At 43.7% G+C, this 22,765-nt stretch overlaps 2 protein-coding genes across 17 annotated transcripts in view; one reads left to right on the top strand and one right to left on the bottom strand.

The window, feature by feature from the left end:
• The window catches only part of JADE1 (jade family PHD finger 1), a 116,595-nt gene extending 99,277 nt beyond the window's left edge, over positions 1–17,318 (top strand). For all 16 annotated transcript variants that reach the window (XM_083861201.1, XM_083861197.1, XM_083861192.1 and 13 more), the window contains 7 exons: positions 1,485–1,672; positions 4,744–4,955; positions 5,620–5,787; positions 6,324–6,440; positions 8,672–9,202; positions 10,781–10,898; positions 11,408–17,318. In XM_083861201.1, the coding sequence (XP_083717327.1) occupies positions 1,485–1,672; positions 4,744–4,955; positions 5,620–5,787; positions 6,324–6,440; positions 8,672–9,202; positions 10,781–10,898; positions 11,408–12,309 (2,236 nt within the window). In that variant the 3' untranslated portion in view covers positions 12,310–17,318. The remainder of the gene's footprint in view (positions 1–1,484; positions 1,673–4,743; positions 4,956–5,619; positions 5,788–6,323; positions 6,441–8,671; positions 9,203–10,780; positions 10,899–11,407) is intronic.
• SCLT1 (sodium channel and clathrin linker 1) overlaps positions 17,226–22,765 on the bottom strand; it is a 27,034-nt gene continuing 21,494 nt past the window's right edge. The window contains exons 19-21 of the mRNA XM_083861204.1: positions 20,264–20,342; positions 19,052–19,147; positions 17,226–17,472 (exon numbers count right to left, since the gene is read on the bottom strand). Of these exons, the coding sequence (XP_083717330.1) occupies positions 17,410–17,472; positions 19,052–19,147; positions 20,264–20,342 (238 nt within the window). The 3' untranslated portion in view covers positions 17,226–17,409. The remainder of the gene's footprint in view (positions 17,473–19,051; positions 19,148–20,263; positions 20,343–22,765) is intronic.

The raw sequence follows: 22,765 nt of genomic DNA, 5'->3' as shown, positions 1-22,765 counted from the left end.
CCCCTGCCCTGGAGTGCAGGAACTGCTCTGTGCCTGACCTTGGGAGGGAAGTGGGGGGTGTTCTGTACATGGAATTAGCAATAGACAGATCATAGCTGGTGTAGGATAGAAGCCAAAGCTGCACAGGGAGCTGGCGCTAGTAAGGAACACAGCAGTGAATAAAAGTTGTGGGCTGGTAGTGACTGGTGAGGGCAGAGGAGCAGCAGAAAAGAGCGAGGCTGTGTGGAGATTCCCTGTGACCACACACTTGGTTGGGCAATTCAGCTGAAATGGCTTTCAGTGTGTAGTAAGGGTTGCTTTTTTTTTTACTTCTTTCTAGCACAGAAATAAAGCCAGGAAAGGGAGTTGTTTCGAGGTCAGAGTCACAGTGCTTGTTTCTTCTGTGCCACTACTGTGGCAGGGTGCTGCCCAGAGGTTATGATTTCTACAGAGAGGGACTCTGGAAGGAATTTATGATAAAGAGGGTTTGGAGAGCAGTGCCCAGTTTCAGGTATGTTCTCTGTGAAGACACAGTAGTCTGTAACATTTGAACAGTGTGTAATATGACCAGAAACAGTCTGGGCAGTGCAGTTAGGCTGGCAAGGTCATTCACATTTGTATTTTTCACAGCACCTCAGAAGCTCCAAATTCAGCATGTGGCTCTTGCTCACTGTTTCTCGTTGTCTGAAATCAGATAGAAGAGGGGAAGCATTAGGGATGTGCAAGACTGAAATAGGTAGAGGATTTACAGAGATGTGTTTGTGCAAATACAGCAGTGGCAAAGCAGGGTTTCTGCTAGGAGTGAAGACATCAGATGGGGGCAGAGCAGAGTGGGGTATGGAGGCTGTCCTGTTCCTTGTGGAGCTTAGACTGTTGCCAGCAGAGTTGTAGAAACACAGAGTGTTTCAGTCTCCTGTCTTGTAGCACTAGCACCCCAAAAGATCCTCTCCAGTGGTAGTGCAGGAGGCAGGCATTTGGCACTGTTGCTCCTGGAGGTACCAGGGTTGTGTTGTGAAGCAGGTTTCATCCAAGCTCAATGTCAGTGCGTGCTGTTAACTAAGAGAAAGGGCCAAGTCCTCTACTGAGACAACCAGAAATATTTCTCTTTTCAGTATTTTAGTTAAACAGGTTGGTTGAAAAAAAAGTCTTAAACCAGAGTTTAACATGGTAGCCGCTCTGTAAGTACAGCATCCCTGCTTTGGCTTTAAACAAGTGTGAATTTCAGGTAAGAGCAAGCACAGCTCTGTCCTCTAATATTTAATTTTATTTAGAATTCTGGCAATGAATTGGATTTCTAGACAACTCCAGTTAAGTTCTTACAATACCACCAATTAATTATGGAAGTGCACAGAGCTGGTTTCCCATCTCAGTGGTGCCTGGTGATTGCTGGGATGGGGTTAGGTGGCTGCTGCTGGTGGTTGTTAGTCCCTTAGAGTGAAGCATTTGGAATTCTGTAGAGCTGAGCCTCTCAGCACTCCTCACACCTGCCCACCTGTCTGTTTCAGAGTGGTGTCGGAGACAAAAGCTGTGACCTTCACGCGCCCCAGGAAGTTCATCGTTTCCTCGGGCGCGGAGCCTCCGGAGCTGGGCTATGTGGACATCCGCACCCTGGCCGACAGCATGTGCCGCTACGACCTCAACGACGTGGACGTAGCCTGGCTGCAGCTTGCCAATGAGGAGTTCAAGGAAATGGGTGAGCAATGAGTCAGCTGTTGCCTTTTTTCCCCCCTTTTTCTTTTTAAAGCTGGAAATCTTATGAATAATTTCAGGGAGGGCAGCAGTGGGAAGAGACAGTAGAGGTATGAGGAGATAGTAGTCATATGAGTTGGGGTAGCCATGGGAAAACAGACCTGATGTGGTTAAGCCCTAAGATAGATGCCTTCATAACTCCTGTGTGTATCTGCTTAGGCCTGGTCAGAATCTGGCCACATGTTTTGTTTTCTTTCTCTGCTGCTTTCCATCTCACAAAGTTCCCAGTTTGCCATCTTGGTCCTCAAGGAGGACATCAGAGACACCACTTCAGGTAGTTTTTCCAGGTAGTCCTAGTTATTTATTTTTCTCTTAATCACAAATCTGTGTTGTCCTTCTAACTCGTGGTGCTCAGTGCAGAGAAGGCAAGACAAATTGCTTCGCAGGTTTAGAGAATCTGTGCCAGCTGAGTGATGCAGGGAATGGGACAGTAAGGAATTCCCACACTGATTTATTGGAGGGAGCTCCCAAGTCTTGCTGTGACTGTGTGCTGTAGTTCCAAAGCAGGAGGAAGAGCTGTCACAAAGGGAGCTTTTCTGCAGGATGGGTTGTGTGTGGGAAAGGACAGGGGAGAACTGGAATGTTTTCTTGGTAAGGTGAGTGCTTCAGGAGAGGGTTTCAGTGGAACTGAATAGGATGTAAGTCTGCACAGAACTTCTACCACGTTGTTTGGCTGAGAGAAAATGCTGTGCCAGATGGAAGTGTTGGTGAGCACTTCTGGTTTTTGTTTTGGCACTCTGGCAGTTCCCTCCTTTGCAGTTTGGTGGAACATGTTTTACCTGGCTGTAGCCCATAGGTGGCATGGCTGAAGAACTGGTAAACCACAAAATGACCATTTATAACTCTGTTTCTGCTTCCTAAGCCAACACATGAAAGAAACAGATGATGTCTTGGCCTGGTCTCTTATTCAGGCCTTTTTTCCAGATCTCACATCAGTCCTGCTCAGGTTTAGTGTTGGGCTTAGAGGATTTCAGTTTACAATTCCAAAGTTTAGGTTATCTTCAGGAGAGCAGCAGCAGCAAGTTCCCTTGGCTTTCCTTGAGGGAAAAATGCACTTTTAATAGTTTTTTTGGTATCCTCCTCTCCAGTCTGTCTGTCTTTTGCCAAAACCAGAGGAGGGCTCCTACAGTGGAATGTGAGCAGCACAAGAGGGGCAGATTTGTACCTCTGCAGGGAGCCCCATGCTGCTACACCAGCATAACATTTAAAAAGAAAATGTTACACATGGCACAGTGAACAGCTAGATTTCATTGGCTCTTGTGTTTTAGTATAGTTTCTTGTAGTTTGTTTGCTCTAAATCATTACCCACTCAGTTTTCCTGTATGCAGAGGGAAGGAAATGCTCCTGTCAGTACCAGGGGTGTGTTGGGGGTCTTGAAACATGTATATGCGTGCTTGGTGAGACACTGAACGCTACAAACATTACAAATGGGCATTTGAAAAGTGAGCTACTGCCTGATCTGCACCTGGAGCACTTCCTTCTGTTGTCCCTGCAGCCATGCATTCTCTGTTCTTTCTTTGATCCCTGCAGGGCTGCTTCAGGTACTGAGAACATCCAGTGGTTCTGTAGAGGAATGACTGTGAACATCAGAACAGGAGCTGCAGCCCCTGCTTCCCTTTCTGTAACCCTGGCAAAAACACAGGCAGTCACTCACACCTCTAAGGGTTACTGACAAAGGGAGAGCAGATAGAATTCAGCTGCAAGCTGGTGTAAAACCTGCCATCATCTGCCTTGCTGGTGCAGCAGTTCTGGGTTGCAAAATCCTTTCTTCAGCAGGATTTTGGATGTTCCCTCTTGCTCCTTTTCAGCTGCTCAGCGTTGATCCCTGCTGTAAGGATTTACCTGTCATTAAGAGAAGCTGGGAGTACTTTGGTGGAGTGTTTGTCTTCTGATCTGGAGGAGCTAGAGAGTTTTTTTTTATTTTGTTTTGTGGAATTTTTGGCTCAGTTTTTCACAAGGAGAGCTGAAAGGAGAGTTTTCTTGTTAAAACACCCATCCTGAGGTTGCCATCTCTGTCTGTCCTGGTTTCAATGAGGATAGAGCTCATTTCTTCTCAGTAGCTGTTACAAGTGCTGTATTTTGGGTTCCTTATGAGAATGGTGTTGATAACACACTGATATTTTGGGGTCTGTGGTTACCCTCAGTCAAGGGCTTTTTTTTTTCCCTTGTGTCATACTTTGTCAGTGAAGAGGTGAGCAAAAGAAACTAGGAGGGAGCACAGACAGGACAGGTGACCCAAACTGGCCAAAGGGATATTTCACATGATAGAAGGTCATGCCCAGGATATAAACTGGGGGAGTTACCTGAAAAGGGAGGCCTTTCTATTTCAAAACAAATCTGAATTATAAAATACCACAACACTGTGGGTCTCTAGCTGCGTGTCATAAATAATTTTGTGATGGATGCTATTGGAAAAGAGCAAATCTCAGATTGGATATTGCATTTGATTAATGTCCCAGCTTCGATGCTACATTTGTTACAGCTATGTTTTTCACAGGGTCTGATGCAGACCTCAGTTGGGATTGCATCCTGTTGGGTTGGAACTTGTGATAAACAAACAGCTGTTAGAAACTGCAGATGCACTCCAAGTATCGTGGCAGATTTTGTCATTGATTTTCTCCCCCTGCTCCATCACTTTTGGCTCAAAATACTTTTAAATCTTTCATCAGAGTCAACATCTGGGTGGCAAAATTGGAACAAAAGCCATAGATGATGCTGTCCCAGAAAGAAAAATGAGAACAAGACCAGGAAGCCAGAATCAGTCTTGGAAAGTCTTTCTTAGAATTTGAAAGATTTGGACACTCTACTTTTGTTAGTTTAATACAGTTATAAAACAACTTTGCCATTTTTTTATGGTTTCCCTGGTTTATACTGGAGCAGGCTTGATTGTCTAGGAACGAAATGTGTCTGTGTGAGGATTGGCTGTGTCTACTCAGCTGTTAAGAGAGAAGGTGGAGAGCTGTTTGTGGTGGTGGTTCTCACTCTTTAGCTCCGTGAACAACTCCTGTTTTCCAGGGATGCTGGAGCTGGACGAGTACACCATGGAGAGGGTGATGGAGGAGTTTGAGCAGCGCTGCTACGACAACATGAACCATGCCATCGAGACGGAGGAGGGGCTGGGGATTGAGTACGATGAAGATGTTGTCTGTGACGTCTGTCAGTCCCCAGATGGAGAGGATGGCAATGAAATGGTGTTCTGTGACAAATGCAATATCTGTGTGCACCAGGTATGGCAGCAGCAGGGCGTTGGGTGGTAACAAAAGGGCAATCAGTGGGGACACAGGTGGGGTTTATTCCAGGTCATTTAACAGAGAACCTGCTCTGAATGCACTACTGGTGTCACCTTTCTGTGGTAGTTCAGACGACTCTTGACTTAAAGGAAGAGATACAATTTTAGCCTATTTGTTTCCATGGATGCTTCTTACTCTGGCAGGTGCCTTCCCATCAGCCTGTCCTTCCCTGCCAGCTTTAACACCTTTCTGTTGTTATTTAGTGTTTGGAAAAACTTATCTGGTGAGCAGGGAACACATTTTCTGGCATGTGTTACTTACATGCTTTTGTACTAATGATAAAGGACTAGGCCTGTGACAGCTCTAAGTACAAGTGACTATCCCACAAGATACACAGAGTAAAGTTGGTATTTTCAGACCTGTAGGGTTTCTCTGATCACATCAAACCTACAATTTAAGTGCATTAAAGCTGATAATAATTGGGAGAGAGGGATCTGTAAAAACACAATCTTCGGAAAAACATGCTCTTAATTAGTTGCCCTCCTGCACTTTTCCCTCTGAGTAAAAACAACTTATAGAGCTGTGAGAGGCCGTGTATTCCCAGCTAAGAACCTGTGTGGTATTTTCTTCGTTCTCTTTGCCCCCTGCCCGTGGGGCCCAGGCGTGCTATGGGATCCTGAAGGTGCCCGAGGGGAGCTGGCTGTGCCGGACGTGCGCGCTGGGCGTCCAGCCCAAGTGTCTGCTGTGCCCCAAGAAGGGCGGCGCCATGAAACCCACCCGCAGCGGCACCAAGTGGGTGCACGTCAGCTGTGCTCTATGGATTCCAGAGGTGGGTGCTGCTCCTGGGCTTCTGGGGGAGAAAAAAAAACTCCTTAAAACATTGTTCGGCTTAGGGGTGAAGTATAAAAGCGTCTTGGTTAGGTAAAGAGTCTGGCAGGGTGATGCTTCACCTGTAAAAAAGCTAATTAAATCCTGGTGGTCAATCAGAATTAGGACTTGGAAAACGAGGCCTTTGCTGCTAGCAAAGCTCATTTAACAAGGGCACCAGATACCATTTCACTTTGTAAACAGAATGTTAAAGGTGAATCAGGAAAGTTTGAATCTGACAGAATTGCTGTGGATTCTCAGTGTTCACCCTGTATGATAACCTTAAATTGGTGAGCTTCACCTTCAAACTCATTTGTTTGTTCACAAAGTGAGAAGCTGGTTATTTTTAAAATAATTACAATTCCTTACATAAACTGAGGAACTTGGGCTACACTAAGTTGTGTACACACAAGGAATTTCACTTCTTTAATAAAATTGTTTCACTTTTCAATTAGCAGTGTCATAGTCACTCCAGTTTTTTGACCATTTTTCTTTCAGGTGAGCATTGGAAGCCCTGAAAAAATGGAGCCCATCACAAAAGTTTCCCACATTCCCAGCAGTAGGTGGGCACTGGTGTGCAGCCTTTGTAATGAAAAAGTTGGAGCTTCTATTCAGGTAATTTAACCACACAGATATCCATGGGTTTTCTTTTGTCAGTTTTTAGTAGATAGGAAATGTGTTACTGGTTGTTCCTATTGACAGCTGATCTGCACCAGAGCATTTTTGACTGGGCAGTGTTGTTCCATGTGCATATTTATTTTGAGTTGTTAGCTGTAAGGCACCTGTAGATCCTTTACAGGGAAAAACCACTCAGAAATGTTAAATAATCCTTTTAAGAAAAATATTTTAAATCTAGAAAGACTGAGAAAATATATTACCAAACCTCAGATTTTGAAAGAGGAGACACTGGGACAGCAGACGAGATTTTGGTCTCTTTTACTTGAGAGTAAATGATGAGGGACTGTAAAGACACGTGACCCATCTGGGGCACTGTTGTGCTTGTGTAGAAAAAGACAGTAAGACAGTGTTGTGGTGATGCTCCTCATGCCCAGAGCACTTCCAGCAGCAAAACAATCCTCAGGAAGCTCCCTGAGACAGAGAGATGATACTACAGTCTCAGAACTCTTTCTTCTGGGCCCAGCCTGGTGTTACAGGATCCACGGTGGTCAGAACAGCATTAAAACACAAAAATCGCCCAAGTCCTACACTACTTTGAAATTAGTTTATATCCATTTCCCTTTTCTCCTCTGGCCCAAGTTATTTGATTGAGGCTGCCAAGAAGAGCTGTAAACCAGCAATGCAGCAGTAGTTCCAGTGAAACCTATCCCAGTCCACTTCCATGTGAGGAATGTATGAATTAGTAAGTGTTAACTAGAGAAAATAAATCTGTCCACAGCATATAAATTTGCAGCCGTAATCCCTTCTTGCAGAGCCATCCCCTTCCTCTTGGCTGCTCTTACATAGCTGAAGCTGTTTTTGTCTGTTCTCCAGGCCACCTTCTGATATGTGCACAACAATTAGGAAAAGTGGCAGCTGGAAGTGTGTGTCAGGCTGGTCAGGGAGCAGCTGCAATAAGTTGGGAAAAACAAGACTGCATATTCTCCCAGGTTCAGCAGATTTCCTCCCAGTGAGATAGGCTTTCCCAACTCTTCTCCCAGTAAAACATGAGCTGCAGTAAGAGCTAATTATGGCTAAAGCACTTCTCTGTACTGCCCAGTGTTCCAGCTGGGATGTTCCTGGCCTGTTTGTTAGTAGGAGAGGAAAGGGCAAAAGATGCTTTGGTATTTTTTAATTCCTTTTGTATGTTGCTTTTATTAAAGACTGCGCATTTGAAACCTGTGTGGTTTAAAAGCCTGCCACACCTTTATAAGCCATCTGGCTGCTGAGTCAACCTGAGCAGGAAAACCCAGAGGAGAGAGATTTGGCTTCTTTACAAAGCACTGTATAAACATCCCTGTGCACTGTGTTGCTCTTTCAGGGTCGGTGGCTTGGGTTAAGCATAGTTCTGTTTCCTAGTTAGAAGCACTAATGCTCATTTCCACTTTAAATCCTGTTCATCAGATATGTGAGTGGGTCCAAACACATATGTATGTGTGTTTGTGTATATATACATATTTATATGTATTTAAACCTTTTAGCTGGTGCCTGGTGGTGTGTATGATAGCATTTTGCAAAAGGAAATTAGATATAATGGAAATGAAGTGCTAAATCAGCTGAACTAGAGCCCATCACTCTATGATGGCTGGGTCAACTGAGTAAGAAGAAAAATGACATTTGAATTATCTGTTCTCCTCCTCTCCAAGGTGAAATGAGGGCTGTACTCAGTGAAGTAATGGTTGACAGTGATTTAATATTTGACATTATAAAATTGGGATATCGAGGGAAAAAATTCCCTTTGGTTGAGGCCTTTTGGATAGCATGGATCCAGGTGCTGGGAAAGATTTAATTAAAAGTCTCAAGACTGGCCTGGAGCCACCATGATGTTTTTTTTCCCCCCTTGTGCTGGCACAGTCCAAAGGGGAACAGTTTAGGTAACAGTACTGTAGACAAGCGGCTCTGGTGTCAGTAGGAGTGTTCCTCTCGTGGAGTTCTGCGCATGGAGCAGCGTGTGGGGCTGGAGGGGGAGTTAAACACTCCTGTCCCTCTGGGCCACTTGATCCTTGCCTGCCCTGAAAGCACTAAGTCACAACCCTAATTAAAGACAGCAGGGAAGTACGTGTAGCTGAGCAGCAGAGCGCGGTGACAGGGCTCTTCTTCCAAAGCAGCCCCGACTTCTCCAATAGTTTTAGGCAGTGTGGCTTCTTGACCTTGTATTACTTTGGTGAATTGTAATTTATTTTCTCCAGTGTTCAGTGAAGAACTGCAGAACAGCCTTTCACGTCACCTGCGCGTTCGACCGCGGCCTGGAGATGAAGACCATCCTGGCAGAGAATGACGAGGTGAAGTTCAAGTCGTACTGTCCCAAGCACAGCTCCACCAAGAAAGCGGATGCTGAGGCTTTGAGTGAAAGCCCAGCTCAGGAGAACAGGAATGGGATTCAGGACACTTCACTTCCTGCCCCCATGGACCCTTTCCACAGCATGGATCAAAACCAGGAGGAGGCCCACAGGGTCAGCCTCCGCAAGCAGAAGCTCCAGCAGCTGGAGGACGAGTTCTACACGTTTGTCGAGTCTTTGGAAGTGGCCAAAGTGCTGCGGCTGCCCGAGGAGCCGGTGGAATTCCTTTACCAGTACTGGAAACTGAAGAGGAAATCCAATTTCAATAAGCCTTTGATTACCCCAAAGAAGGATGAGGAGGACAATCTGGCTAAACGGGAGCAGGATGTGCTGTTCAGGAGGCTGCAGCTCTTCACGCACCTGCGGCAGGACCTGGAGCGGGTAAGCCCCGGCAGTGCCTGTGCTGGTCACAGTCAGCCCAGTTCCCAGACTCCTTCCCCCGGGCTGCAGCTCAGCTCAGAGCTGTGCTGCCAGGCAAGACCATTGACAGTAAATTTCCCTGGAGCACAGCAATTGCCCTTTGCACACAGAGGTCAGTCACAGGGCCGGCGGGGCTTGGCGTGTGGTGTTCAATCACCTGCAGCTGGTCTGTCGTGTTTTCGCTTGTGCTCTTTTACTGATTAACTCCCATGGCTGTGCACTGTACTGCAGCCCCCAGCTGAAGCCTTTTCAGCCTTTAAGGGCTTTCCATGCTCCTTTCTTCTGGTGAAAAGGATATGAAACTTACCTTGATTTGCAGCAGGTCTGTTATTCATTGGCATACCAAAGTAGGGTGATGTTTCCTTGGACTGTCTTTGTGGGTTTGGGAGGTAAATGATGTTTGATCATTTAGGTTTTGAAAGTTTGATTCAGTAGGATCACTTTGGTGTTTCCATAAGTACACCTGATCCTGAATTCCTTTCTTTTTGGGTTAATGTAAGAGTCTTAGAGCCAGAAAGAACACTGAAATTAGTGTTTCACATCCCTACAGCATGTGGCTCATGTAAGCCATGGACAGAAGCTGGCTCAGGAGGTCCCACCTCAGTAACCTGTGCACCAGAGCATTTCTTTCCTAATACTGTCTTATCTTTATATCAGGACAGCAGGTTCTCATGGAGGTACTGCATCCTTTGTAAAGGATCCTGATGCCTAATTACTCTTATAATGAATTGTTGAAGTTTTTATTTTGATTTTTCTCCCAGTTTTAACTCCAGCCCATGGCCCTTCTTGTAGCTGTTCTGATGGCCCAGATCCTAGCTGTTACCTGGGATCTTTTGTTCCTGCTCCACGTGCTAAAGCTTTCTTGTCATCCTCTCTTTGATCAGCTAAATAATTAGTTTGTAACTGGTTCCTGGATCTTAAATTATTCTGTGTGTATCCTTTCCATTTCTAAATGTGATGTCAAAACAAGATATGTGTTTTTAGTAATATTTTTAAGGTTTTACTACTCTGTTCCCACTGATTATACATTCAGGATAATTTAGATTTTTAAAAAGAGACCTTTGCAAAAACAAACACACAAACGCACTTGTTACATTTCTGCAGATCAGGCCACAAGGTTGTAATTCACAGGGCACCACCCTCCACTGAAAGAGAAACCTTGGAGTCATCCACCTGTACTTCTCAGTGATTCCCTCATCTGGGATACATTTAAGACTGAGTACATTCAAGGATTTCCAACATTTCCCTAGATTTCGTGTGTGTGTGACTCAGGTGTTTGTAGAAGTTACTTCCGTGTGCTGTGGTTCTCCAAATCTGATGGAATAATCTGTCAATTAAATTTCCTGTCAATTCAACAGCTAATTTGTCAGTTGAATAGACTGTTCTCTAAGAATTGTGTTGAAGGTGTTTTATTTAAATACACTACTAAGTTGTTTAAATGGTGTGTAGTGCTCACCAGCTGAATTAATTCAAAGCACAGAGAGGGCAATATCCTGGGAATCCAATTCCTGTAAAACCCATCCCCTTGCTGTCTTCCAGGTGCGTAACCTCACTTACATGGTGACGCGGAGAGAAAAGATCAAGAGATCTGTTTGCAAAGTTCAGGAACAGATATTTAACAGCTACACAAAGCAGTTGGAACAAGAAAGAGTTTCAGGTATGCCTCAGTGTTCCCTTCCTCATGTTAGACCACAGGGACAGGGTTTGCTTACAGGCTGTGAAGGACAAGCGTTTGTTCTCATTTCATTCCTCAGAAAGATGAACACCTTCAGAATTACTGCAGTGGCCAGATTATCCTTTAACTATTGTGTAACTAATAAACCATATTTTAGATGGCATCAGTGAGAGCCACTTGCTGGTTGCTTTTTGCCTCTGTCTCTGAGGAGTGTCTTTGTCTTAGTGGACAGAACAGTGCTAGGACTTGTGTTTGCTACAAGTACCATTAGGTGCAGGTACAGGAAAATAAAACCACACCACCAGGCTGTTGTGAAACCATGACAGAGCCATAGAGCTGTGACCTAAAAGTGCAGGACAGGCAGCCAAATACCCATTTCTGATGTGAACACATCAGGCCTGAGGAGCAGAGTCAAAACAGGTACATTGCAAACAGGTACATTTACACAGCTGTGGAATTGCTTGACTTGAACTTAGTTTGCTTCCCTGCAGGTGTGCCTTCCTCGTTCTCCTCCCTGGAAAACACGGTGCTGTTCAACAGCCCGTCGCTGGGCCCCAATGCCCCCAAGATCGAGGATCTGAAGTGGCATTCTGCCTTCTTCAGGAAGCAGATGGGCACGTCCCTGGCCCGCTCCTTGAAGAAACCGCACAAGAGAGACAGGGTAAGAGACAGGTCTGGGAACGACGGCAAATCCTTGCTGGGGCAGCCCAGCCCCAGGGAAGGGGGCGCAGCTCCAGGCAGCTTTTTAAATTTCGACAAGACCTTCGCTGAGACGCGGGTTGTGCCGGCGCAGCAGAAGAACGGCGTCGTTATCCCGGAGCACAGGAAGAGAAGAGACAATCGCCCGCAGTGCGAGGTGGCCAAGGCAGAGCTGAAGGAAAAGACTTCTAAACACAACCACAAACTGTTGAGACCCACAGAACTCTCTCAGAGGCAAGTGGAGAACAAAAGGGCTGTGAACCACTCCGGTGGTAGGTCAGCGCCCGGCACTCGGAGGGATATAGTGCCTAAATGTAACGGGGGTCTGGTCAAAGTGAACTCCAATCAGACAGTAGTTAAAGTGCCTACCGCGCCCACGAGCCCAGGGAAAAACTGGGGCGGATTCCGAATTCCAAAGAAGGGGGAGAGGCAGCAGCAGGGGGAGAGCTTGGAGGAGCCCTGCCGGCAGAACTCTGGTTACCCCTACCTGGGCGTGGGCAGAGCTGTGGCGAAGGAGCGGACAAAGAGCAAGTTAAAGGCCGACAGCGAGAACGACGGCTACGTCCCCGACGCCGAAATGAGCGACTCGGAGACCGAGGTGGCCGAGGAGAAGTGCAGGCAGCAGAGGCTCAGCCCCAGCAGCAGCATCGGCAGGAGGACGGACATTATCCGCAGGAGCATCCTGGCCACCTGACTGCACACGGGCTCGGTTCAGTCACTGCCTACCAGCAACTCCACCTTGCTCAGCTGTGTGAGAGGAGCGTTCTTAGACAGAGCTACAGACTGACAAACTGAAAGCCCATTTCTTCTGAGTTGTATAAATATGTTTACATGCACTTAAAGCTGTTTTAAGCTCTTTGTTTTTTGGTGGGTGTTTTTTTTTTTTGTTTTGTTTTGTTTTGTTTTGTTTTGGTTTTTTTTGGTTTTTTTTGTTGTTTTGTTTTGTTTTTTCCCTCTGCCCCATCCACACCCCCTCACCCTCCCCATTTCTGTGAGAGGTTTGAGTCTCCCTTATTTGCCACTTTCCTGAAAAGCAGAAAAGTGACATCATGACTAAAACAGGAGTTGGGATGCACACAACTCACAAAAATCTTCTAAAGGGGTTAGGGGTGGGTAGGAGGAATCAGGCTGCGTTCATCCCTTCTAGCCAAAAGGCACTGAAAATTTTACTCCCTTCCCCTGACTTCTGGAAAAGCACAAGCTCTTAATTTATCGTGTGTGTATTGAATGGAAGATGGTTGTTAGACCATGCTGCACTGCACTGGTAGATCCCATTAGAAATGCTCCCCGTCCCTGGGCAGGGGCAGCTCTTTCTCCTCTCTTTGCAGAATGTGTTCTGTTGTGTTCAGTTTGAGCATAGGTGGCAGCTCAAACCCCTCCCTATGCTCCAGAGTTTACATGTAGATGATGACCAGGCACAGCCAGGACGTTGCACTGGGGAAGGAGGAGGGGACAGGGCAGGGCTTGAAAGATTGGGACTGACACAAAGGATGTTCTCAAATGGCTCAGCTCTGAGCAAGGGGCAGGTCTGGGGGCTCCAGCACTCCATGGAATAACCTGTCACCCATAGTCAGGCACCTGCCTTCAGGAGTGTGATGACAATGCCAGACAGAAGTTTTCTATGGCACTAGGCAAGAGGATTTCCCAAAGGCCACCACAGATGCACTAATGATATGTACTGGGAGAGTCAGGCTTATGACACTAAAAGGTTGCTTTAAATGGACACAAATATATATTTTTAAATAGGATAAAACACAAAGGCAATACATTGTGATTAGCTCTTTACAGTCAAGCAAAGAAAAATCTATTTGGTTCTATTTATGGACTAGATTTGATGGAAAAGGGAACGCGTATTCTGATTGTGTACTTTTTTAATAATAATTGCAAGTGGCAATAATGAGTACTCTGTGAGCAATAATATGACCAGGTTGTGAGGATACTGTTTTGTACTGAGTAGAGTGCACACATCACAGTGGAGCATTAGGAGCCTGTACATTTTGGAATTTTTCATAGATGTAGGAGAAGTATGTACTGGTGAAAAAGTTTTAGCAGCAATGTGTTCACAGAGAGACAGGCATAAAGAACCTCCTTCTCCTCCCCTTTCCCACTCCCAGCCTGCTGTTACAGCATCCACTCACCTTGGAATGTCTGACCCTTGTCTCCCAAAGAGACAGAACACAGAATTTCTCTGCCATAGGGCTGAGGATTCAATCAGAGAATAAAAAAGGCTATCTTGCTATGCAAGTTAACATTATCAATTAAATATTTCACCAGAATGCATCCCTACTTTAAAACTTGGAAGTCTTAACCATTTGAGGAAGGGGAATTTTATGTAAGATAATACATTTTCAAAATCCTGTTGCTGGTCCCAAGAAGTCAGAGTAATTACATGACTTACAGAGGTGAAAGTCAGGCAGGGCACTGGTGACTGAGGTTACACAGGCAAAAGGTAAAAGCCACTAAGTTCTACTCAACATCCAGCAACCTTCTCCAGACAGGCACTGGTGTTTTCAGTAAGAAAGAAGCTCATGACCGCACAGGAATTGTCAAGCCATAGATGGAATACCCTAAATTTGGATTCTGAGGAAACCTTTTACCTCCCCCTCCTTGGACAGAGGTACCTTGTTAATTTGCACTATGATGAACACTAAGGTTGTGCAGAGAGAATGCCTTAGCTGCTGTGTCCCCTGGCACTGAGGGCAAAAAGCTTTGGGAGGTTTCCAGTGGAGCTGACCCCAAACCAAAAAGGCTGTGGTATGACCAGCTCTGTAGGTTAGTTCTGTCCCTGTGCTTAGCCCTCAGCAGGAGCTTGTTGTAGGTACTGCAGTGACAAACCCACCCCTGTGCTTTACTGGGACGTGCTGGACTTCTGTTTCCAAGCGTGACCTTTCCTTGTGCTGACTGGCCAAGAGATCTTTGGTATGAATCGGTGTGTTCTGTCCAACTGTAGGCTAGCTGAACGTCTGTAGAGATGCCTGGAATGCCATTTGTTAGGTTATAAACTCACACAGATCTAAATGAAGGGTTCATGTTGTGTACAAATCTTGGTTTTCAGAAGTTTGAGACAATTGTGATGACATTTGTAAAACTTGTACAGATTTTTCACTATGTGCCTAGCATTGGTGTCCATTCAGCTGAAATTAGTAATAATAAAAAAGGTGCATGAAGAGAAACAGAAATAAAAAAAAGTATATGTAGAGATGACTATTTTATATTACATGGCCCAATCCTGTATTTATTTTCTCCCTTTTTTGAAGTATTTCTAAAGACCTAGTTGAAACAGCTGTATTTTTTGTTAAAATATTCCGTAGAATTGTGCCTTTTGTCTGTATGTGAATAAATGCTGTACATTTTTGCAGTATCCTTGCCAGCAGTGGTTTAGACCTTCCCCTATTTGTAATTGGGGTCTTACAAAAACACTTCACTGCAATGATTTGAGCAGCTTTCATGGATTAGTACAGGTATCACTGTGCACACTGCAGCTGCAGGATTTTGTAAAATTTTAAGGGTTTTTTTAGGATTGCTTGTTACTGAGAGCTGTGCCCATCACATCAACAGCACTCTGTGGTTTTCCCCTTGGCATCCTCAGAGAGGTGCTGCTTACCTCAAAACATCTGTATTTGTAGACAGAGGATGTCCTTGCAAAGTCCATCATCTCCATATGTGTTCCACTGGAAAAGGAACATGAGGCTTGAACCTGTGGATCTTTGGGATAATTAGGCTGAAAGTTCAAGCAGTACTGGCTGGGGTCAAGCAGCACTAGGAGAAGAGCTGCTTCTACAGCAAGATTTCCAGGAGATGAGGATTCCTCTAAAATCCAGATGCAGAAATAGGGAATGGACTTGGTGCCAAGCAAGAAAAGGCAAGGCAGTGAAAAGACACAGTGAGCAATCCATCTTCAAAAAAAGATTTTGCAACATGGAAGCAGGCTCCTCTGGACACTCCAGGGAAATGAAAGGAGTTGGTGGGTGTATGATGAGCTCTATGTCACTACATTCCTGTTGGTGGTGCCATGAGGCAGAGCAGGACAGAAACCTTTTCTTTTCCTGTGTCATCTGCTGGCATTGCTCTCCTGCCCCTTCCTTCACCCTGAGGTGGTTGTGTCATCCCTGCAGTTCCTGTTGTGGCAAACAGCCACCCTGTAGGAGCTGCACCCCAAGGTGAAATGCACATCCCCATAATTAACAGGGAAGAGTGCAGGTGCCCTTCTGTGCCTCCAGGAACAAACACACCAATGCTGAGAACTGCCTGCCCCTTCCAGCCAGATCTCATTTAACAGCCAGAGCTGCCTTTGAGGAGTGAAGGGGATTAATGGCTCACAAAATCTTCCAGGTGGCCTGTCACCACCTCAGCTGTGCATTATGCAAATGGAAACAAGGTGCCTGCTACTTGCCTCCTCCGTATCATACTGCTGACTGATGAAAATCTCACCCAAACAGTGAAGCCTGGAGCTTCTGAAAAATGTATCCCTGTTGTTTTGGAGAATCTTCCACATCTTTTAACCAAAACTGATGGCAGTGCATACAGGCATCTATCAAAAAGAAAAAGCAACCACTGTAGGAACTCTTGGCTTTCCCTGCAGGAATTGTTTCTGAGGGCGTTATCCATCTTGCAGGCTCTACCTGACTAGCCAAGATTTCAGGAGGCAGCACAAAGTCTTGGTTCCATGGAGGAATCAGCCCAGCTCCTTCCTCTAAAATGCAAATTTGGTGAAGATCCACTACCCTGGACACACAGGTTTGTTAATCCAAATGAGACACTTCCATCAAGCACTGCCCAGCAGCCGAATGAGAGGTTAAAAACCAGAATTACGCTCTTCACATTAAAGTGGAAGGACAAGCAGTTATGTCATTTAAGGCCACAATGTGAGCCTTTCAGAATCAGTTAAACACCTGTCAAATGCTTGTAATACTTGATAAAAGAGAAAATGGAGTTTGGCTGTAATTGTACAATGATAGCTGTGACATATCTCAACTATCAAAACCCCCATGTACACGAGGATTTCCACATCCTGGCAGCTGTAAAATTGAAACCCACTATTTCCAAAGGCATAAAGGATGGGTGACTTCACCACTGTGCAAATTGAAGTAAGAGAATGGAGGTTTCCAAATATGTCCAAACCAAGGGAGCAGATAAACAGAAAAGCAAGGAATTGTAAAAGAATTAGAAAATTAATAGTACATGAGGAAGAAAAACCACAACTGCAGGAAGATCACAGAGCTTAGCAATGAGCTGAATAGCCATAGCAGCATTTCCATCATTACCTGTACCTTAGGGGCATCACACCAAACTGAACTGAATTCTTTACACTGGAAGGTAATAGAGGCTTCGTGGAGTTCCAACACTGACCATCAAAAGAGCAACTCTGACTTTGATGATGTAATGAGTCTAATTATAATTCATAAAGGATCTTCAAATTGTTCCCAAGTTACCTGCACTCTGAAGAAAAATTAAAGATATTGACTGCACATGAGCAAAGCTGAGATAAATTTCAGTACAAGTGTTACCTACACAATCTTGTCACACTTGGAGCTGGTGGATTTTAGACCAAAAAACCCCAAATGTGTCAGATTTTTTCATTTGCTACATTAAAGGATTTGAATGACAACATTTTGCAGTCTTCTTCCAGGCTTTATTGTGCATACAGAGGCAGGATCTTCATCCACTCCCTTTCTTACCAGAATAAACCAGAATTTGTCTTAAGTTTTACAAGCTTTGCTGTGCTTTGGACTGTAGTGCTCCAATATGAAGTTTCTCCATTGATCCTCCTAACTCCCAACATGGCAAGTTGTGTTTAAATGTTTTCCATATCCTTTGGGGAAACAGCTTTTTTACTCTGTGTAGTTATCAGGCTGAGCTGTAATGAAACACAAGCAGATGATAGCTTCTTAATAATTTCTTTGTAGGATCAAAGTTACAGTAGAACTTCCATGCTGAATGTGTCATGAAGGAGAGGGAAGAAGCACACACAAACAGTGTGAATTTGGGATGAACAGCAGAATTTACAATGTAGTCTGTAGATGACTATTGCTTTTGTCTTATTTCAGATCCCAAAGAACACAAGATGATTGGTAGCAGGGATACACTTTAAAAGACACCTACAGCATAGATGTTTTAAACTTGTGCAAACATTACCCAGTATTTTTTATGTTTCTTACTGAATCACCATTATTTCAGAATAAGCTAAGATTTATAGTCATTGAACTGACCACAATTAAAGTGTTATTTCTAGGCTCTCTAGTAGTCCAGTGAGAGGCCTCTGCAGTAACCTCTGCCACAAGGGCAAGGCAGTTCTGAGATCTGGGCAGCATTTGGGCTGCCCAACATCAAATCTCTTTGTTATCTTTCAGAGAAAGCCTGGTGAGGAACAGCTAATTACCAATGTTTTCAGGAACAGCAAGACCTCTTCCTCTATGGGCACTGAGGCCATGAGTTTATTCCTTTGAAATGTGACATAAGCATGTTTGGGGTTTTATGGGAAGACAGCATCTCAGAAGCATTAGAGCTAAACACATCCACATAACAAACAGGAGGTTAAAAAATAAAAATAAATTCCTCTTTCAGAGCAAATCTTCAGCAGCTGAATAGACCTTGTCATGACAGAGAGCATTTAGAGCCAGGAACTACAGCTTATGTTATGACAGCTTGGCAGCTATGCCCATTTATTCACTGCTGTTGGGGAAAAAAATGCCATTTGTCCTAACTGAGCAATTTAGGTCAGCCAAACATTTCCTCTCTGCAGCTCACATGGGGTCACCCACGTTAACAAGCTGCAATTTGCAAATGATTTTCCTAAATCACTGTAAAAAAAAAAGCAGGAGGCAGAAAGACCATCTTTACTTAATAGAGGCTGACTTGAGTAATGAACTTCCTTGGCAAAAAAATGAACTCAGTGTATAAACCCCCATGGGATTTGCTCCAAGTGGTACAGCTTAAACACTCTGGAAAAATTGAATACTGAGAGGGATACACTCTCTCTCCTTTACCTCTCCAATGGCCTGGAAGGAAACAAGCATTTCCTACTGTGTCTGCACAGTTTTTACCATTGCAGGAGCTGCTGCAGCTGTTACCCACAGTCAGTGGGTGCACTCCAACAGACCTGTGCTGTGCAAGCAGGAGCTACAGTTATTTAAGGGGTGTTTTTTGTCTTTGCTAACTTGCCATTTCTAAAGCTGGAAATGCCTGTACCCCTTCATTCACACATTTTGAACTGTGCAGGTTTAACTCACATCAAACTGGTTTCCACAAAAAAAAAAACAACCTAAGCTGTCAAATAAACATCCTGTCAGAAGGTGACATGTCCAAAATCCAAGTTTGTTAAAAATCCTGTTGGTAGTTAATGCTCATAAATGATCATCTCTGCCTCAGGAATGATGTCAGGTGAGCACTTTTGCATATTCCATGTGCTTGGATAACACTTTTTCTGAGCTGGGTACCTGCTGGGATGCTGTGGCTGCCCTCTGTTCTGCCTGGCTCAGCCGCCTCTGAAGCCTGTTGATGTATTCCCGATATTCCATTATCAATGTCTCATCCTGTGGAAACAGAGTCTGTCATCACAATGCCAAATTCTTCTTTGCTGAATCCACTCATTCTGTAGCCAAAAAACCCTAACACAAGAAGAATATCAGAAGTAGAACTGTTTTCCCCTTACAATAAAAGCCTGAGGACAAACAGCTGATGCATCATAGAGAATTTCCAGTTCAAATGTGACATCATCTGACTTTTCCAATCAATCAATCAATCAATCTGCAGGGAAAGTTTTACTCATTTCACCACCTTGAAGCAAGATGCAGAAAGGCTGACATGTTAATTCAGCATATTTAATCCACACATCCTTACAACATAAATGTTTTAGCTATGCTCAGAAGAAAGAGGAATACAGTAGATAAGACAAATGGGATGATAAACCTGCTACAAATCTCCTCTGTTCCCTTCAAAGGGTCTGTAAGAAGCCTTTCTTAACTCACAGAAATCTGTTCCTGCATCATTTTTCTCCTTTAAATAACACAGCACTACAAAAAAACCCACCCAAAAACAACAAAAAACCAAGACAGAAGGACTTATCCTGGCTAGAACAGGATGTTATCCCAGATTTATAAGGCTGGCAGGAAAGGCCTTTCCTAAAGTGGCCATTAATTATTGAACAATGCACATTCCAAAACAACCCTGCCCTTCATCTTCGATGGATAATGCTTGTAGCCATGTGCATATATGGACACAGAATGTAAATGCTGCATGCACACAGCACATGGAGGACTGGGTGTCTCTGTATATCCCACATCATCTGTCATCCCAGTGCCTGCTACTGTTTTGAGCCTTGCAGGGATTCACAGGCAGAAGAAAGTTCAGAACCATTTCCTGAAATTTGTCCAGAATTGCTAGATTAGTCACTTAGAAAGACAGAAAGACGATTTCTCCTTTCACTTTTGTAATTTGAGAGTAAAGTTCATTTGTCTCCTGCCATTGGAACATGTCAATCAGCAAGAAACAGTGAGGCTTCCCAATTGTTACTGACTTATCCCTGTCAAAAATCCTTAATTTTCTCTAAACCAGCAACATAACTCACCTAAATAGGTTTCTGCTAAGATCTTAGTGTATGCACATCAGGCTGTAACTGAAAGTAGCTGTCACATCAGTCATTATCTTACCTCAGCTACCTTCTCATTTGCTATTTCCAGCTGGGAAATGAGCTCCTGGCTCCGGAGTTTTTGTTGATGCAGCTCGCTTCTGGGAATCAGAAGAAAAGATGCTGATTAGCAAACAGTGGTACTTCAGTTATTGGAATGTAATTCCATAGATAGTTCTGTGAATTGTGGAGGCTTATGGGGGGTTTTAATTACGGGGTTACTCTTAAAACACCGATTTCAAAAGCACCACACAGCACTTCCTCATGCTGTGCATTCACAACTGTAATGGCAGAGGAACAAGATGTATTTGTTGGAATCAGCAAGACTTTGTCAAGAGCACTTGACATTTTACAGTTTTGTTTTTTTTTTTCTCTGTTTATTGAATCTTATTTTGGAGGCATGCTATCTAGTATGTAATAAATATAAGCTGCATTTTGCACAGTGAGTTCAATATTGAGATTAACATTCTAATTAGCGTTCCCTAACCAGACCTCAACGTGGGTGTTTTTAAAGGTGCTTTGAAGTACCTAAAAATAAATTATTCTCTACTTGTGAGACAGACAACAGTGTGACACTCTGTGAGGAAACGGAAAATACCACCTACTTCAAAGCAGTCTTTTTACTTTTATACTGAATGGGTTTTAGTGATCTTCAATTTACACAGTATTGAAGACAAAAAGCATCTGGGTAATGACAGACAAAATTCTGAGCTAGGGCTTAAAGGAAACAGTTCTTGCCTCCTGTCATCACAAGAAGAGGGATGACTGAAGACACAACTCCAGTAATTCTGGCCAGGGAAAGATGCAAACCTAAGTGAGCTGCTCTAACCTCTGACCAGTCTCCACCACCTCACCTTAAATGCTCTTCCTGTTGCTGAAACTGCAGGCACTGCAAGGGAATGGAGGTAAGGCAGGAGATACTTTAACCTCAGATCTTCATCTTAAACTCTGCTGTTTTAATGACACTTATTCTCAACAATATTTTTATGAACTTTTAAACTTAGTACTTTAAACTTAGTACTATAAAAGTTTGAAAACCGAACCATGGCACTTGAAATACAAAGTTACATCTGTAACATCAGGTCATCACTACACCTGGTGAGGAGTTTCCACCCACCTTCTTAACCTCTTTCACCAGTCCCAGGTAGGTATCACAAAAACTGTTCAACAACTCTGAACTTTGATAGAGATGAAAGTAAACAGGCAGATATTTCAGTGATGTTAAACCGTTAAAATTACATATAGATTATACCTGTTATCACATGTGAACACTTATATAAAGTAAGAATTAAAGTTGGATTAAGACTGCAGGATCAAGACAGCATGTTAGTATGTAACAGTCTTTTTGTAATTTGTCCTCTGTAAATAGTATTAAGCATCAAATAAGGCATTTTCAATATAGGAGAACAATTTTTAGGTGCCCTAAAAGCTCTCAGTTACTGAAAGGAGCCTGTTCTGTGCCTGTGCTGAGGTGTGGAATTAGCATGCTTAGCAGCACAGACCATAACACAGAGTTTACAGGCTCATACACAGCTGTGATCAAGGAATTATTTTTATAATGAGATCACACTGAACATATATTTAAAAGGAAACAATTTAACCTTGTGAGCATAAGGAAATGTGATGGCTATTGAGCTAGACACTTGATCCATTTTGAGTGTTAACCCTCCCCCAAACACAACTTATGAGCTCTCAATATTAGAAGTGAGCAATAAGCCCAACTGCTGGATAATTACATCAGCCCCCACTGCACATTGTCTTTGCTAAGTGAGTAGGAAACAAAAGGTGAGCTCCCAGCATTTCAGCGGACGGGTGATAAATCCACCAGCTGCAGCAAGTGCTTTCTGCAAAGCTCTCATGACAAATATAGCATGTGCCAGCTGTTTTTTTGGTTGAATTATACTATAATATGCTTCAGTTACTCTTAGTAATTATGGATTTTGTCTACTGCCAGTACCTGCAGCTGTCTCTCATCCTGTTATTTTTTTTTTCTTTAATGAACATCTTAAAATAAGCAGCTATGGCTGCCAAACATTACACAAGTACAGCCAAGAATAATATTTCAGGAAAAGAGGCAACTTCTTCATCTCAAGATGCCATGCAATTCACTCCATGCACTGTACAGGATGCAGGAAAAAGGAAGAAAGCATTCATGGCCAACACTTCATATATTGCCACCAAAAAAGGTCATTCCTCAGAGGCAGATTCTTTTCTATCACAGAAAAGATAAAAACCCCAAACCCCACACATTCCTACTGATGAGTCAGGGACTCTAACTATGACAAAGAAATGTGTCAGAGGCAAAAACTGCAACAAAGACACCCAAAATAGCTGCAATCAGATGGCTTAAGCTAAGCAAAGTCTTAAAGTATAAAACCAATAGAGCAAGGATTCCCTTTTGTTAAGTACTGACAATTATAATACAAGTGACTATTAAGGAAATTAAGCCATTCTGTATAGTTACTCAAATAAATGTGTTGATGCTACAAGTGTTTATTATTTCCCCCCCCCAAAAAAAGTTATA

The sequence above is a fragment of the Zosterops lateralis genome (assembly GCF_965231275.1).
Source record: "Zosterops lateralis genome assembly, chromosome: 5".
Taxonomy (NCBI): domain Eukaryota; kingdom Metazoa; phylum Chordata; class Aves; order Passeriformes; family Zosteropidae; genus Zosterops; species Zosterops lateralis.
The sequence above is the reverse complement of the archived record's forward strand: the minus strand, read 5'-3'. Positions and strand labels throughout refer to the sequence as shown.